Source organism: Otolemur garnettii, unplaced genomic scaffold (genome assembly GCF_000181295.1).
Source record: "Otolemur garnettii isolate 467f Iridium unplaced genomic scaffold, OtoGar3 scaffold00106, whole genome shotgun sequence".
In the NCBI taxonomy this organism is placed as follows: Eukaryota; Metazoa; Chordata; class Mammalia; order Primates; family Galagidae; genus Otolemur; species Otolemur garnettii.
The window spans coordinates 978969-997090 of NW_003852501.1; the positions used below are offsets into that span (position 1 = coordinate 978969).

Genomic DNA, 18122 nt, shown 5'->3' on the forward strand with positions numbered 1-18122 from the left:
GAAACTTATTCATAGATTCTGTATTTTAAATTCTTAAGAGTCTTTTTGAATATATCCTGATAACAGTTTTATATAATTTTCTAATTATGATATACCATTTAAAGTTTGGTTTGGGCCAGGCATGCTGGCTCATGCCTGTAAGGAGGGTGGGAAGCCAAGGAGGGTGGATCTCTTGAGGGTAGGAGTTTGAGAACAGCTTGGGAAATATAGCAAGACCCAATCTCTAAAAATTTTTTCAAAAAATTAGCTAGGCATGGTGGTGTGCACCTGTAGTCTTAGATCAAGACAGTTCCCCAGCTTATGGATGACCTGACTTACAGTGTTCAGCAAATATGAATGGGCTCCCAAGGCTCCCCATAAAGATAATTTATGATTTAATTATGCAATTAAATAATTATTTAATCATATGGCATATAATATTTTGTCTTTCGTGATTGGCTTCTTTCATTTAACACAGTATTTTCAAAGTTCATCTATGTTGTAGTATGTACTAGTACTTTTTTCCTTTTTAAGTGCCAAGTAACATTCCATTATATATCTCATTTTATTTATTAATTCATCAGTTCATGGGTTGTTTCTACTTTCTGACAATTATCAACAATGCACCTGGGAGCATTTTTTTAGGAGTTTTTGCATATATTTATATCTTTAATTCTTGTGGGTATATACCATGAGTGGGATGGCTGGGTCATATGCTAAGTCTGTATTTAACCTTTTCAGGAATTAAAAATTGTTTTCTAAAGCAACTGCACTATTTTACATACTTAGATGTATGAGAGTTTTAATTTTTCTACATCTTCATCAATATTGGTTACTGTCTGTCTTTTTGATTTTTAGATATCCCAGTGATAGCTCATGATTGTATTTTTGATTTTCATTTCCCTGGTAGCTAATGATGCTGACCATATTTTCATGTAATTATTGTTCATTCTTAAGGTGAATTGTCTATTCACATCTTTCATCTATTTTTAAATTTGGTTATTTTCTGTTTATTATTGACTTGTAATACTTCTTTATGTATTTTGGATTTAAGTCTCTTATATATTATTTGCAAATATTTTTTTCCATTCTGTGGGTTGTCTTGTCACTTTCTTGATAATAACATTTGTAGCATAAGGTTTTTAATTTTGATGAAGCTCAATTTTCTATTTTTTTTCTTTTGGGGTTTTATCTGGGTAAATCCTGTCTGATCCAAGGTCAAGACTTACTCTATGCTTCTTTCTAAGAGTTATATAGTTTTTAGCTCTTATGTGTGGGATTCATTTTGACTTATTAATTTTTATGTATGACGTGAGAAAGATCCAACTCCATTCTTTTGAATAGGGATATCCAGTTGTCCCTGCTGAATTGTTCTGGTACCCATGTTGAAAATCAGTTGACCATAAAAGTAAAGGTTTATTACCAAGTGGTAGTAATGTATAGTCCTGACATAAAAAAAAAACACATAGACCAATGAAACAGAATAGAAATCCCCAAAACAAACCAAAACATATGTAGTTCATTTATCTTTAAATTAGTACCAAGAATCTTTAGTCTATAAATGCACTAAGAATATACAATGGGATTCAACAGTCTCTTCAATAAACGGTGCTGGAAAAACTAGATATTCGCATGCTAAAAAATGAAAATGTCCCACAGTACATCATATACAAAAATTAAATCAAGTGGAATTAAAAATTTAAAAGTAAAACCTGAAATTGTAAAACTCTTAGAGGAAAACACAAGAGTAATACCCCATGGCATTGTTCTTGGCAATGATTTTTGACACCAAAAGCACAGGTAATGAAAGCAAAAATAAAGTGGTACTATCTTAAACTATAAAGTTTCTGCATAGCAAAGGAACTAACAAAGTGAAAAAGTGATCTATGGAATGGGAGAAAATATTCGCTAAGCATATATCTAATAAAAGGTTAAGATTCAAAATCTATAAGGAACTTCTGTACTCAATACCAAAAAGCCAAATAATCCAATTGTACCCCATAAATGCATTAATGTATACATGATCTATGTGTTTATGATTTAATAAAAAAACTGGGCAAAGGACACAAATAAACATTTTCCAAAGAAGATATACAGCTGACCAACAGGAATATGAAAAGGTATTTAACTTCACTAATTATCAGAGAAATGTAAATAAGAACCACAATCAGCTATCATCTCACACCTCTTAAGATAGCTATTATCAAAAAGTCAAAAGGTAACAGGCATTGGAAAGGATATGGAGAAAAGGGAACCCTTGCATACTGTTGGTGGGAACGTAAATTGGTACGTTTTTTGTGGATAAAGGTATGGGTACTCCTAAAAAACTTAAAAATAGAATTATTGTATGTCCAGGACTCTTACTTTTGGGTATATCTGCAAATGAAATCAAGTCAACCAGCTTGAGCAAGAGCGAGACCTCATCTCTAAAAGTAGCTGGGTGTTGTGATGAGTGCCTGTAGTCCCAGTTACTCTGGAGGCTGAGGCAAGAGAATCCCTGTAGCCCAAGAATTTGAGGTTTCTGTCAGCTATGATGCCAGGGCACTCTACTGAAGGTGACAAAGTGAGACTGTCTCAAAAAAAAAAAAAAAAATCCAGTCAGCATATTGAAAAGATACGTTCACTCCTGTGCTCATTGCAGCTTTATTCACAATAGCCAAAATATACAAGCAACCTAAGTGTCTATGAGTGGATGAAAGGAAAAAGATGCTCCTTGACTTTTGATTGGCTTATGTCCTGATCAATTCATCATTAGTCAAAAATGCATTTAAGTACCTTGATAAAACCATTTAAAGTTGAAAAATCATAAGCTGAACCAAGGTAAGTCAGGTATCATCTTTTTATAAGTAATGGAATATGGTGCAGCCTTTAAAAAGTAGGCAATCCTAAATTAGACTTTTGCAACACCATGGATGAACCTGGAGGACTTTCATGCTAAGTTAATAAGCTAGACACAGAAAGACAAAGACTGCATGATCGTACGTACAATCAAATTTGTAGGACCAGAGTAGAGAAGTGGTTAGCAGGAGTAGAGGGAAGGGGAAATGGGATGCTGGTCAAGGGTACAAACTTTTCAGTTATAAGATAAATAAATTCTGGAGACCTAACATACAACATGGTGACTATATGTAATAATAATATTTTGTATTTTTGAAATTTGCTAAGAGATATCTTAAGTATTCTCACCACATAGACAAAAAATGGCAAATACATGAGGTGATAGATATATGTTAATTAACTTGATTGTGGTACAGTACTTCTTTCTGTACCCCTTATCCTCAGGAGTTATGTTCTAAGACCCTTCCCCGAGTGGATACCTGAATCCACAGATAATACTAAACCCTATATATGCTATTTTTCCCTTCATTGTACATATATCCATATGTTAAAATTTAATTTGCAAATTAGACACAGTAGCAGATTAACAATAGCAAATAATAAAATGGATCAATTATAATAATATACTATAATAAAAGGTGAATGTGGTCTCTCTTTCAGAGTATCTTATTGTACTATATTCAGTGATTTTTAATTTTTTTTTTTTTTTGCAGTTTTTTTGGCTGGGGTCGGGTTTGAACCCACCATCTCCGGTATATGGGGCTGGCACCTTACTCCTTGAGCCACAGGCACCGCCCTACTCAGTGATTTTTAGATGCCAGTTAACTATGGGTAACTGAAACTATGGAAAATAAACAGGATATGAGGAGACTATTTATATATACACACATACATATGTACATATATACATTGTATATCAAAATATCATGTTGCGCAGCTTAAAAATAGATAGTTTTTTACCTCAATAAAACTGGGAAAAAATCATGTCAACTCATTTATTTATAGTGGTGTTTTTCTTTTTTGAATCACAATTTGTTGTAATACTTGGTAGAAGTTGTTGATATCTTGTATCCATATAATTGGATTTGAGTTATAGGAATTAGCCTCTCCAGTGTTTTCAACCTTATTTCTAAGAATGGTATATATCAATTCTGTAGCTATCTTACATAACTGTTGAGTAGTGACTATTTGAGGTATGTATGGTGGCAGTTTTCTTTACTATATGATTATATATTCTTGGGCGGATCTTCTTTAGCTCTTTGGCTTCAATAAAATAAGCAGAGAACGTGACCAGAGCTAAGTTTTAGGTCAGGTATGTATCACCTGTTTGGAAAATGAGGTCTGTAATGTCATTTCTTTGTGTGAGTTACCCTTGCTAGTATTACTAGTTTGCTATCAGTGAATGGATGGGAGCTGAAGAAACAATGATAGAATCAATAGTCTTATGTTACACTTTGATGATTTAATTACTGCTTATGTCTCTGAGCAGACTAAGAAAAAAAAAAAGAAAAAGCTACTATATGGTTCAGGCAGGCCACAGCTCAGTGAGTAGGGCACCAGCTGAGGCTGGTGGGTTCAAACCTGGCCTGGGCCTGCTAAACAAGAATGACAACTGCAACAACAGTGAGAAAAATAGCCAGGCTTTGTGCGGGCACCTGTAGGCCCAGCTACCACAGCTTTTTTTAATACCTTGTGAGTGCTGGACACTACTTCCTGAGGCACAGTAGTGAATTAGATACAATTTTTCTGCCTTGAAGATGTTTACTGGCTAGTTGAGATAGAAACAAATGAGCAAACAAGTAAATCACAGTGTGTTTAAGAGCTGAGATAGGTCTATGTGCTGAATTCTTTAGGAGTTCTTGCGGGAGGGAGTCCCAGGTGCCCATCTCTTGGGCAGATGGCCAGGTAAATCTGAACATGCCAGATATTTTTTTTTTTTCCCCTGGGAGAAAGAATCTTTCCTCACAAAGGCATTGCATAACTGGACGGCTGATTCAGCTGATACTTAACCCCTACATGTTGTATCAAAAATGGGATTGAGTACAAGCAAGGTTAAATTGTAGATTTCCCTTTCTAGCTGTGCCACTCTTGCCTTTACTTCTGTGTACAACCAAGAATGTCCAAACTAGACTTCTGTCCGCTTCTGTTATCCACCTGAGGGGGGATTTTCTGGCATGTAGACATGTTACTCTTTTTGTTCCTACGTGTCACCTACATTAAGGAGAAAATTCAGGGATTGGAGAGAAAAAGTAGTTCTTTCCCCTATTTTCCTACCTTCTTATAATACATTTAATTTGATTGTATTGCTAATTATTTTTTGCAGTCTTATAAATTAAGTGCAAGGATGTATCCTTTGAGGTAAAGAGCCCATTTTTTATGATTTATTTTCATCTTTCACATTTAAAAAAAGTTCAGGCTGGAGAGAATATTGTTTTTAACTTGTAGATTTGTAATTTAAATTCATGTTAGTTGTGAAAGTATGAGTAGTAGTAATTTTTTGATGTCCAATTTTCTGATGTTTCCAAGATGGTTTATGTTACCACTTGGTGGAGCTCTTTTATAAGTGCACTGTAAAAATGAAAGTACAAGTTGTCAACTAATTAAGGGTTATATCATTAGATTGGTTCAAATGACTAGAATGAAATGGTAGCATAGTAGGTAGTCTTTTCAAGTGCTGATTATAGATTTTTATTTAATATGTAGTATGTGTAATTAAGATTTTGATATTTTCAACATTTTTCTCAAGAATATTTCGAATTTTTCTCTCCTGCTTTATATAAATTTAGCATTTTTTATTGACTTAACTTTCCTCCTATTTTACAACTGTAGGTAATTTAGAATATGTTTCTGGGATTAATGAAGAAGATGAAAACTGTTCATAATCCTACCACCCACCTAGAGATAATCATAAACTTTTTTTTTGCCCTCCCCTTTTTCTCCCCACAAAATTGGAATCAAACATACATAGGATTTTATGTTCTGTTGGTTTTTTGCCCTTTAACTTTATATCTTGGGTATTTTCCCATTCCCTTACAATATTCTTTAAAAATGTTTTAGGAGGTTTATATTTTTCCCTGATATAGCCCTTAACCATTTTGTGGGATAATTGGGGTTTTTCTATTTTGGCTGTTGAAAGTAATTCTTCAAACATCCCTGACAAAAGATCTTGACTTTAAAAATGAGCTATTTTAAGGATCTTGATGTATTATCAAAATGTCCTTTAATTGGAACTATTTTGAGGTTCAGCATTTTCAAAATGTGTTTGTTAAGAAGTACTGATTTTTATGTTTACAAAGTGCTTATTTGACCATTTTTTCCTTAATGTTTTACTATGTCTTTTTGGTGATTGTTTTGGCTGGGTAAGAAAAATTACTTTTCTTCTGTTTTAACAATCTTTAAGTGTTATGCTGAGCCATTTTCAAGAAAACATGAGGTACAGATTTTAGGCTGTAAATTACCATTGGAAAATAAGATCTGAAGCATACGAGCACAGTCAGGCTTGAAGGCAGGTTGTAATATGAAAATCATCTGTGTGGAGATGATGAGGGTGCTGGAGGAGTGGATAAGATTGCTGAAGAAAAGAAAGTGGTGGAAAAAAGCCCTTGGCATTGAGAAACACTGACAAAGTTGTGAAAGAGAAAAAGAAAAAAGAGCTGGTGGAAAAAAGCCCTTGGAGTTGAGAAATACTGAAAAAGTTGTGAAAGAGAAAAAGAAAAAAAATGAGGATATGAGACTGTTTCAAAAGCCAAGGAAAAATGTTTCACAGGGATCTATTGTAGAAGAAAAATTGCAACAATGTCAGATGCTGCAGTGGAGTCTTTCTGGAAGAAACCAAAAAGATCTTTGAGGACTTAGAGAAGAGTAGTGCGTGTTTGTACAGTGTGAGGGGAGTGTGTTCACTGGGTGCAGTGTGTGCATTGTGAAAATGTCTATGGTGAATGTGTGTGTGTGAGAGAGCGTAGTGATAATGGTGAGGTGTGTGTGTAATGAGGACAGTAGCTTGATAAGGTCCAGAGATGGAAAGACCTTGTTAATTTTTTATTTATTTAAGCTTGTGATGCGAGCTTACTTGTAACCAAAGGGAAAGAAACTTTTACAGAGAGAACTGTTCGAGAAATTATAAAAGACAGAGGTAGGAATTAAACTAGGTCTTGAAGGAAATAAGAAACAATGTGATTTAATATAGGAGGGAGACAGGTATTAGACTTGTTAATTTCAGAATGGAGGATAATATTCCTTTGTCTAAGTCAGAATAGAAGAGGAACTTATAGAGGAAAATGCAGAGACATTTGAGGAAGACTGGTTCTTAGAAATAATTTGATGTGAAGAATGTTGAAGCTTTGAGTATTGTGCTGCTTCACTCTCCTCAATAAAATAGAAATCGAGACCACTAGCTAAGATAGAGAACTCTAGGCTGGGTCTTTCTTAAAAAAGTAAAAAAAAAAAAAAAAAAAAGTACAAAACTCTTGACGGGGCAGTGAGATTAAGGATTTCAATAGTGAAAATGTTTAGAACACGAATGTAGAAATGTAATAAGGAAAAACTCTTAATGAAGTAGAACAGTACTAAATTGAATATTAGGAAACTAAGTCACAGTATTGACTGTCTGTGTTGTCAAGCAGCCTGCAAGTCTTAACTTCTAGTCTTTAATTTCGTAATCTGTAACAATGAATCAGATGACTTTCTGCGTTTGAAAAATAATCATACTCAACTAAAAACAAAGCATATAAAACTACAGTACTCAAGACATTATGGTATTGATGAAAAACAATAGACAAGTAGATCAACGGAACAGAACAGAGAATCCAAAAATATACCTCTGTGTGGTAATCAATTCATTTTCTACAGAGGTATGGCGGTAACAGAAAAAGCTTATCTTTCTCAACAAATGATGCTAGAACAATTGGATATTCCATATGCAAAAAAAGATCTTCAATTCTGGCCTTGCACCCTATAGAAAAATTAACTCAAAATAAACCAGAGACCTAAACTTCTAGATGACAATGTAGGAGAATACCTTAGTAAGCTTGGGTTAGGCAAAGATTTCATAGATACTACCCTTGAAAAAGCATGATCCATTAAAAAATATTAATAAATTGAGCTTAATCAAAATTAAAAACTTCTGTTCTTTGAAATATACTTTTTAAGAAAAAGATAAGCCATGTCTGAAGTAAAAGTCACATTTGGTCATAGGAAAGTTGTTCAAGTTCTTTAAAAATCAGAACCTATGGGGGGCGCCTGTAGCTCAGTGGTTAGAGCGCTGGCCACATGCACCGTGGCTGGGGGGGTTGAACCTTACGGGGCCTGCTAAACAACCACAACAAAAGACGGGCATTGTGGTGGGTACATGTCGTTCCAGCTACTTGGGAGGCTCAAGCAAGAGAATCGCTTTAGCCTAAGAGTTTGAGGTTGCTGTGAGCTATGCGCTACATCACGCTACCCAGGGTGACATAGTGAGACTCTGTCTCAATAAATAATAAAAATATAAATAAATAAAAATCAGAACCTATTTATAGAACATTTCATTTAGGCATTCCATATCAAATGGAACTGTATTTAATTCTTTTGGATAATATCCTAATAAAATTTACTGTTTTAAAAAAGTGAATAAACAACATACTTCATTTTAGCATCTTTAGTTACTTCTCAACCTTAAAAGATCAAAAAAAGAAACCAAAAAACATAAGAAAGCATAAAAAATGAAATAGCATTGGGGTTATTTATAGTGGCAAACAACCCTTCACATCCTAGTGCCTGAGAAATTGACCATATTAATAGAAACACATACGAAAGTTGATGTTCATTTTATTAAAATATGATGATTTTTTATAATATTAAAGTATATACTTAGGGGCCGGCTCTGAGGGCGGTGCTGCCGCTGCCGCAGCTCTGGCCCGCGCGTGCGCACTGCTTTTAACCGCGATAGTGGCAGAAACTTTCCAGGGCCAGGGAGTGGAGCACGTGACCCAGCGGCGGACGGACAGCCGGACAGCCACCTGAGCGCAGCTGGAGAGGACCCGGAAGACCCAAACACGCAGAGGAGGAAGAGAAGGAGGAAGGAAATCCGGAGGGGTTACCCTCTGCTGCTTTTGGAGACCCAGCATGTGTGATCTAATGGGGCCGGGAGAAGCTGCAGATGACTAGCTGAGTGGCAGGTGGCAGAGGCTATAGTGTGGGTGCACACGCTCGACAGCTGGTCCATCATACAGGCTATAATGGTGTCCACCAAGACTCTCCCCATAGAACTTGTCTTTGGCAAAGGAAACTTCGAGCTGTGGATAGAGACAATCAGAGGGCGTCCGGAAATCACGTCCATATTCCTGACTGTGGAGAGTATGTCTGCCCCCACCAAGAAAGAGCTGGAGGCGGTCTGGGGCCTAGATGATTCGCCATCATTTTGCACATTTTCCGCTGCCACACCGACACCGGGGAGGCCCAGCTGCAGGTGGTGGTGGCTGAGATTCTTTTGCTCAGGTGAAACCTGAAAACCCAGGTCGCCCACCAGGACTGCCGAGGAGAGAATCCTTCATGCAGGTCCTGCAGTGTCTGCGAGAGAAGAGACCAAGATCTGGAGGGCCCTGGAGAGGCTGGGAGGAAACCGCACCTGCTGCGGAGACAGTGCTTATGGCTGAGTTCCTCACAACCTGAGGAACTGCATTAGGAAAGTTGAGAACAGCAATGAAAATTTTATGATTGGGGGTCACCACAACATGAGGAACTGTATTAAAGCGTCGCAATTAGGAAAGTTGAGAACCACTGCTCGGCAGGTGATGTTGCGGTCCAACCTCGGCATCAGCTGTTCGCCAGGCTGGATAGAACTGCCCACGCGGGGTCGCTGTCCTCCCACATGACTGCCCGGTACATGGATAGCTTCAGCTTCTTCAACCTGCTCCTAATGGAGTTCTTCACCACCCGGGAGTCGTGGCCCCCGTGGCCCCCGTGGACCTCATCGTCCACGTGAAAGACATCAGCCACCCTAAGACTGAGTGTCAAAAAGCCAGTATGCTCTCCGCGGTACGTAGCCTGAATGTACTCTGCCTGCTGTTGGACACCCTGGTGATTCCCACGAGAATGTGGACCTGGCCCACGGAGTTCCACGGAGCCCCACGCAGTGGCTGTCTCTGTCCTCCTGGGGGTCAGAGCTGCAGCAGCCGAAAGCTGAGCTGGAGGACAAGGTTCTGAGAGCCAAGGGGAGCCAACTGCTCACCCTTGGGAGTGTGGCTGGCATCGGAAGGCGAGTGTATAGCGGATAGATGGGATCCCTGAGAAGGGGGCGGCTACTTTGCAGATCATCAAGGCTGCCTAGCGAAAGCTCTTCCCAGGATGAAAATGTGCCCTAGAGGCCAGGGCAGCTGTCCTTTCAAAGGATCAGGCTCAGCTCCTGGCTCATTGCTGGGCGTGGCTCCTGGGTCCTCCGAACTGACTGTAGCTGTGAGCATGGGGTGCTGTAGGGCCTCTCCATTCAGCTGCCCTCACATGGGCACAGCTGACATTGCTCGAGATGCTGTCAGAGAAAGGATCTGAGGCGGTCTCTTGGCAGCATGGGAGATCCCGCCCCAGGGTAGCAGAGAGAAGACAACTCTGAACAAACTGGGAGGCTTTACACCAGATGGCGACTGTAACCCGAGACAAACCCGCTAAGATGCACCTGTACTTTGCTGGTTCACCTGCCACCCTCCCCTCCTCCCCCACCACGTGCGTGTTAGCTGTTTCTATCATAGGGAAAAATAAAACCTGCATCTGTTTGAAAAAAATGTAAATACAATAAAATATACACTTAGTTGTCTTAACAATGAAGCTGTATATACTTTGTTCGTTTTCAGAAATAGTATGTAATACGTTTCAAAATCAAATTTATTGAGGTATAATTTACGTATACTTAAACATGCCTATTTTAAATGCACAGTTCAGTTTACCTATTTATTTATTTATTTATTTTTGGAGACAGAGCCTCAAGCTGTCCCCCTGGGTAGAGTGCTGTGGCATCACAGCTCACAGCAACCTCCAACTCCTGGGCTCAAGCAAGTCTCCTGCCTCAGCCTCCCAAGTAGCTGGGACTACAGGCTCCCACCACAATGCCTGGCTGTTTTTTGGTTGCAGCCGTCATTGTTGTTTGGTGGGCTGGGTTGGATTTGAACCTGCCACCTTAGGTGTATGTGGCTGGTGCCTTGGCCACTTGAGCCACAGGTGCTGAGCCAAGTTTACGTATTTTTAACAGATACATTCACCCATGTAATATAGAATTTTTTTATCACTTTAGAAAATCTTTTCATTCCCTTTTGCAGTCAGTCCTGAACACTTCTTGCCTGCTTCCTAGGCAGCCAATGATCTACCTTTTGAATTTACTAGTTTTCCCTTTTCTAGAATTTCATATAAAAGGAATTATGCAGTGAATCCTTTTGAGTTTGGCCCTTTCTCAGTGTAATAATTTTGAGATTTATCTGTGTTGGTATATTTTTTGTGACTTTTCCTTTTTTTATTGTCAAATAGCATTTCATTATAGGGATATACCACAATTTGTTTATGAATGTTCCTGTATGTAGTGTTTTTATTTTTCCTGAGTGTGAATGTCTAGGAGCGGAATTGCTAAGTGTTATGGAAAGCATGTATTTAATTTCATAAGAACTTGCCAAACTTGTTTTCCAAAATGATTGTGCCATTTTACATAGTTGCTGGTGATGTTTACGTATTCCATTCCTCTACATCCCCATTGACCTTTGATATTGCCTGTCTTTTAAATTTTAACTGTCCTAGTTTGTGTATAAGTGTAATATAAGTTTTCAAATGTTTATATTCCAAATAGCTAAAAGTAAGGAAAAGTTCAGGATTGGATGGTGATAAACTTTTTATTATCCATAAAATTTGGTCATGCTGTTTATGCTAAAGCTTTTATATAATTGATGTGTCAAACAATGTAAAATTGCCTCATACACTTTTCTTTTCAGCTCTATTATAATCTCTAGTTAAGAATAAGCAAGTAGTTCCAACTGTTTAGCAGAATATTAGATAATTAGACACTTCTTTTGCTTTCAACTTAATATAACTACAGAATTTATGTATTTTGAAGATGGCATACATTGTTGGGGGAAAAGTATTCTAAAGATAATGAAAAAGTGTATTCTTGTGGTAAAGATAGCCATCATTCATTAAGAACTGATTATAAACTGGACATTATGCTCAGGGCTTTGTAAATATAATCTCATTTAATTTTTACAAAGTGAGGTTATGTATTTTGGATTTTACCAAAAAATTAAGGGACTGAAATATATGAATTATACAAGGTTATAAAGTACTTGAATAAATAAATTGATAAAAGAATGAATTAGGGCAAAGGAAAATAATTGAATAAGAATAAAGGCTTGTTTTTTCTTAAGCAAGTTATATGTTATAGACTCTAAAATTTCTTTACCTTGGCTTCAGTGACATTGGGTTATTGAAAAGTGAAACTATTTCAAAGAATTGACTAACCCCTAAAATTTCCACAATAAGTTGTGAATTTAACTTTTTGATATTTCTAGTACTTTCTTTGCCTTATAATGTAAAAGTTGAATGTTTATGAAATGCCTTTAAGTATACTGCATCATAAAAATTTAAAATATTTATTTTTTTGCTTAATAAGAAAAAAAATCACTTATAATACAATTTTAGCATAGTATCCAGTGTGTGAATAACTTGATGAAATACTTGAACATTATTTATTTTTTTGTTCCCAGGAAGGTTATATTCAAAAGAAAAAAGAACTGTGGGGAATATGTATCTTTATTGCAGCAGTTGACCTTGATGAGATGCCATTCACTTTTACTGAGCTGCAGAAAAACATAGAAACCAGGTAAAGTTTCTTATATAAATAGGCTCGCTTCTGCCATTAAAGGAAACTATTTCTAGACTTTCCTCTTAGAGGCAGGTTGATTGCTTGAGTTCAGGAGTTCGAAACCAGCCTGAGCAAGAGGGAGACCCCCGTCTCTAAAAATAGCTGGGCGCTGTGGCAGGCACCTATAGTCCTAGATACGTGGGAGGCTGAAGCAAGAGGATCACTTGCCCCCAAGAGTTTGAAGTTGGTATGAGCTATATGACACCATAGCATTCTACCAAGGGGGTCAAAGTGAGACTCTGTCTCAAAAAAAAAAAAAAAATTAGACTGTAAGGAATTAGTGAGAAATGCTAAAGTTAAGTAAAACATAAACAATTGAGATCAAATAATGAACTGTCATTCTCTCATAGAACTTAATGAAAAAATGTAGCAGTTTGTGTCCTGAGAAAATTTTCATTGTATCTCGCTATTTGTAAACTTTCTTAATTGTAGCTGTTGAGAAAATGAAAAAAAGTAAGGATTTATAGACTTGCTACATGTTAAAACCTTCATAAAAGTAATGTGAGTTTGTTTTAAAGCAATTTAAATAAGATTTATTAAAGTTCAAGTTTGTTTTAATATAGTAAATACTTTAATTACATGTGTTTTTCTGATTATGTATTCATTTGAGTATCTACATCAATACTTGACCCAGTAATTAACTTAATAAATGTTTGTTTTCAAACTTACAAGCCTTATAAAGAAGAGTTTACTAATTTCTTTTCAGTAATTCATGAATTTTATCTTGAGAATTCTTCTAGGACTTCCAGACATTTCCTTTGCATCATATTTACAGAATGTAACAGTAAATAACTTTACCAAATAGCTAGTTGTAATATTTCTTCTTGAATAACACCATCTAGAATTAAACATAATTGGTGTATTAATTCAAATAAGGTAGATTAAATTGTTGCATTTTTATAATGCTCTTTCTTACTACCTCTGAGTAAAATGTAGAAATAGCCAGGTATGGGGACATCGTCCTCTAATCTCAGTCAGCTACCTGGCAAGCTGAGGCAGGAAGATTAGTTGTGTGCAGGAGTTCTTGTGCACACTAAGTTCAGCATCAATATGATGACATTCTGGGGACAGGTGACCACCAAGTTGCCTAAGGAGAGGGTGAATTGGCCCAGGTCAGAAAGAGAGTAGGTCCAAAGTCACATGCTGATCAGTGGTAGAATCATGCCTGTGAATAGCCTCTACACTCCAGTCCGGGCATAGCAAGTGTCCATCTGTTTTTTTTTGTTTGTTTGTTTGTTTTTTGGTTTTTGGTTTTATTTTTCTAAGACAGAATCTCACTGTGTCGCCCTCGGTATAGTGCTGTGACATCACACTCTCAGCAACCTCTAACTCCTGGGCATAAGTGATTCTCTTGCTTCAGCCTCCCAAGTAGCTGGGACAACAGGCCCCCTCCACAATGGCTGGCTATTTGTTGTTGTTGTTGTTATTGTTGTTGCATTTACCATTGTTGTTTAGCGGGCCCAGGCCGGAATCGAACCCACCTACCTCAGTGTATGGGGCTGGCACCCTAACTGCCGAGCTACAGGCAGCAAGTTGCCCGTCTGTTTTTTTAAAAAATAATAAAATATGGAAGCAGGGCCCTGTACATTTATAAATATACAAAATAATATAACATAAATATAACATAGTTCATAGAGTCAATGCCTTTGGCTTCCTTTTCTTCTTCCCTTAAGTTGCCCCTAGAAAAATAATTCTTTGTTACAACAATTCACAGTTTTCATGGTACTCCAAGGCCAGGTATTGCCATGTACCTCATAAAAACTGGAACTGACTGAGAGTAGTTCTTCAATAAATGCCATCCTAAAGGTTGGTTTCTTTTTCTCTAGATATATCTGCATATTTGCTCCATTCTCTTTTAATCAGCATTCTAATCTTTTACTCTTTATCATTTCTACTCCTCTTTATTTGCTTTTCTACATAGCTTATCATGGCCATCCCTTCTGTATCATGGGAGTTTTTTTTTCTTTTGAGAGTAAGTCTGGCTCTGTTGCTCAAGCTGGAGTGCAGTGGCATGATCATAGCTCACTGTAACCTGAATCTTCTAGGCTCAAGTGATCCTTCTGTCTCAGTCTCCTGAGTAGCTGGGACTGTAGGCACACAGTGGCTCATTTATTTACTTTTTGTAGATATGGGGTCTCACAATATTGCCCAGTCTGGTCTTAAACTCCTGGCCTCAAGTGATCCTGCTGCTTTGGTCTCCAAAAGTGCTGGGATTACAGTTGTGAGCCACTGCATCCATCTGGGAACTTTTAATAACCTTCTTTTGGGTTCTGTGTTTCCTGCTGATAAGATGAAGCTTTCGTTTTTCCCAGTTCTTGAGATAAATGTCTGATTGGTCCAGCCTAGTTTTTTGAGTGAGGGCTATAACTTATTGATTACTAGACAGACTATAGATGGATCTGATGACTACCATTTGGTTCAGTTAGCTGTTTTGGTAAAATTCCTTATATAAACTTGATTAGAAATGAGTATGCAAGATGCAGGTGATGATTTCTGTCTTTAGTGCCCTATTGAAAAATGTATGTACAGGCAGTTCTCGAGTTAGAAACATCTGACTGACATACAACTTGCACTTATGAATGGAGGCTGTTATAGGTAATAGGCAAATGTATCCGTTCCAACTTATGTACAAATTCAACATAAGAGCACACTTACAGAACCTATATTGTGTGTTGCCCAGGGACTGCCTGTACTAACATTTCAAATAGGTTAATTTTTGTAGAAAACAATAATAAAGAACAATTTGGAGTTATTTAAACAACTTAAAATTATTATTATTATTTTTTTTGAGTCAGAGTCTCACTATGTTACCCTTGGTAGAGTGCCATGGTGTCATAGCTCATGGCAACCTCAAACTCTTGGGCTTAAGTGATTCTCTTGCCTCAGCCTCCCAAGTAGCTGGGACTATAGGCACCTGCCACAACACTCCGCTATTTTTTGGTTGTAGTTGTCGTTGTTTGGCAGGCCCAGGCTGGATTCAAACCCACCAGCTCTGGTGTAGGTGGCTGGCACCTAGCTGCTGAGCTACGGGCACTGAGCCACAACTTAAAAATTTTAATCATCTTTGCTTTTCTGCAAACAATTCATCCATAAAACCATTGATGGAACAAAGAAAGAATGCATCTGAGTGTGCATCTGTGGAGGGGAGGGCTATGGATCTGACCCAAAGTGGGGTGAGGAGGGCATTCACATGGAAAGGGGTATCCTTGTGGGTGGGCACCCTCACATGGGCTGTTTGGTATGCGGTGTCAGGGACACTCTGACACTGGGTGGGCAGCCAGTGCAGGGAGCCATAGCACAAGAGAGATGAGTCAGAGCCCTACCAAGTGAGGAAAGTGTCCACATGGAAGGGTGAAAGTCACGTGAGTGGAAGAGAGGAGCGTCCACAAATGGGGAGTGGATGGCTTTGGAGATGGAAGATGTTACTTTCGGGGGTTGGTTAAATAAGTGAATAAGTTAGGATGAATGGGTTCCAGATTTCTTCACCGTTAATGAAGAGTTATAAATATGGAAAGGGAAATATTAGAATAAACTGTATGGTTTTGTGTTAGAATTGGTTGAATGGATGTGAACTCACAGTTTATAAAAAGCATATGGACAGATAAAGAAATAAATGTACAGGCATGTATGTGTCTCTTCATGATCCTTCTTTTTTCCTATGTTCTCAGTGAGAAATAGATACAAATATAGGTATATAAAGAAATGTAAGCTGAAGGCTAATTATTATTTTATTCTTCAAATTCTAGTAAAATAGAAAAGTATTTTTTCCAACGGATATAATATTGTTTTAATGTAGAGCTAATAATATTTTGAATTGAAATGTTTATTATTTGGAAATGAAATAAGACAAATTTTTAAAGTTACTGATTTACTTTTTTCTATTCTTTCATATGTAGTGTCTATAAATTCTTTGAGTTACTAAAAGAAATTGACACGAGTACTAAAGTTGATAATGCTATGTCGAGACTGTTGAAGAAGTATGATGTATTGTGTGCACTGTACAGCAAATTAGAAAGGTAAATATTTTATTGGAGCTACACCCTGATTTTTTATGTCACTGTTTGTAGTTAAAAGATTCCAACTGGGAACTATATTACATCTTTAGTAAAATTACTAAATACTACCCCTTAGATTTGTCTTTTTGCTATTAGTTTCTTATTAATTCTTAGCTTTTATTTATCTAGTCATATGTATTCTGAATGCTTTCTCCACAATTGTTTAACTATTCCTTCACAATTTGCAGCTGTTTTAGAAAACTTTTCCTGTGCTTGTTTTTAATTGTAATATATGGTAGCATTATCCATCTCTTTCTATTTGTTTGGTTTTTGTCCTTTATTGAAGAGAATAGAAGCTTTACACACAGGGGAATATTTTATCATTAAAAGACATTCTCTAAAGTTTCGGGTTGCTGGGAGCTGTGATGCCACAGCACTCTACCCAAGGTGGTAAAGTGAGACTCTGTCTCAAAAAAAAGAAAGAAAGAAAGAAAGAAATTATTTAAATAATTTGCATAAGAAATGTGAACTAGTTATAGAATGCGGAAAATATTCTATATGGAATATGGAAAATATGGAAAGGTGTAAGTAAGAAATATGAATCAATCAAAATTTCAGCACTGGAGATAGTCATTTTTCATATTTTAGAATGTTTCTTTCCTTTGGCTATAGCTTTACATTGAGTAGATCATAATATATAATATATATATGTGCATATATACATATCTCTCTCTCTATGTATATATCTAAAATTTGGTGAGGGGCTATTTTTATTTACCTAGTAGTGACTTTCTAAATTCTTGTCTGTTCTTCAAACTTGTTCATAACCTTTTCATTCACATTTGGGAGCTTAGCTTAAGAATATGATCTTAAATACAAAATAACTTTACAGATTTTTGTTATAATATTATTTGGGTCCCTGAAAATTGGAAGCAACCTATTTATTCACAACTGAAGTTAAATAATAAAATATTATGATGTAATCTAACCATAATATATAAATATAAAATAAAATGTGATGAGGAATAATAACTATATGAGGAAGTACTTCTAATGTTAAATAAATGAAGCAGGATACACTATGATTATAACTACATGTAAGGAAAAAAAGCCAGACCACTAATGCATAGAATGAAATAATTGGAAAGAAGTTTACCAAAATGTTAACTGAGGTTTTATGCAAGTAACTTAAATTTCTAAGGAGACTGTGTTACCTCTGTAGTAAACTAAGCAAAAACTTCCCTATGCCATTTTTTTTTTTTTTTTTTTTGAGACAGAGTCTCAAGTTGTCACCCTGGGTAGAGTACTGTGGGGTCACAGCTCACAACAACCTCAAATTCTTGGGCTTAAGAGATTCTCTTGCCGCAGCCTCCCAAGTAGCTGGGACTGCAGGTGCCCACCACAATGCTGGCTATTTTTTTTTGTTGTTGTTGTTGTTG

At 36.8% G+C, this 18122-nt stretch overlaps 1 protein-coding gene across 1 annotated transcript in view; it reads left to right on the top strand.

Moving 5' to 3' along the window:
* Positions 1–18122, top strand: part of RB1 (RB transcriptional corepressor 1) — a 165961-nt gene that overhangs the window by 16057 nt on the left and 131782 nt on the right. The window contains exons 3-4 of the mRNA XM_003796681.3: positions 12531–12646; positions 16585–16704. Coding sequence (XP_003796729.1) covers positions 12531–12646; positions 16585–16704 — 236 coding nt within the window. The remainder of the gene's footprint in view (positions 1–12530; positions 12647–16584; positions 16705–18122) is intronic.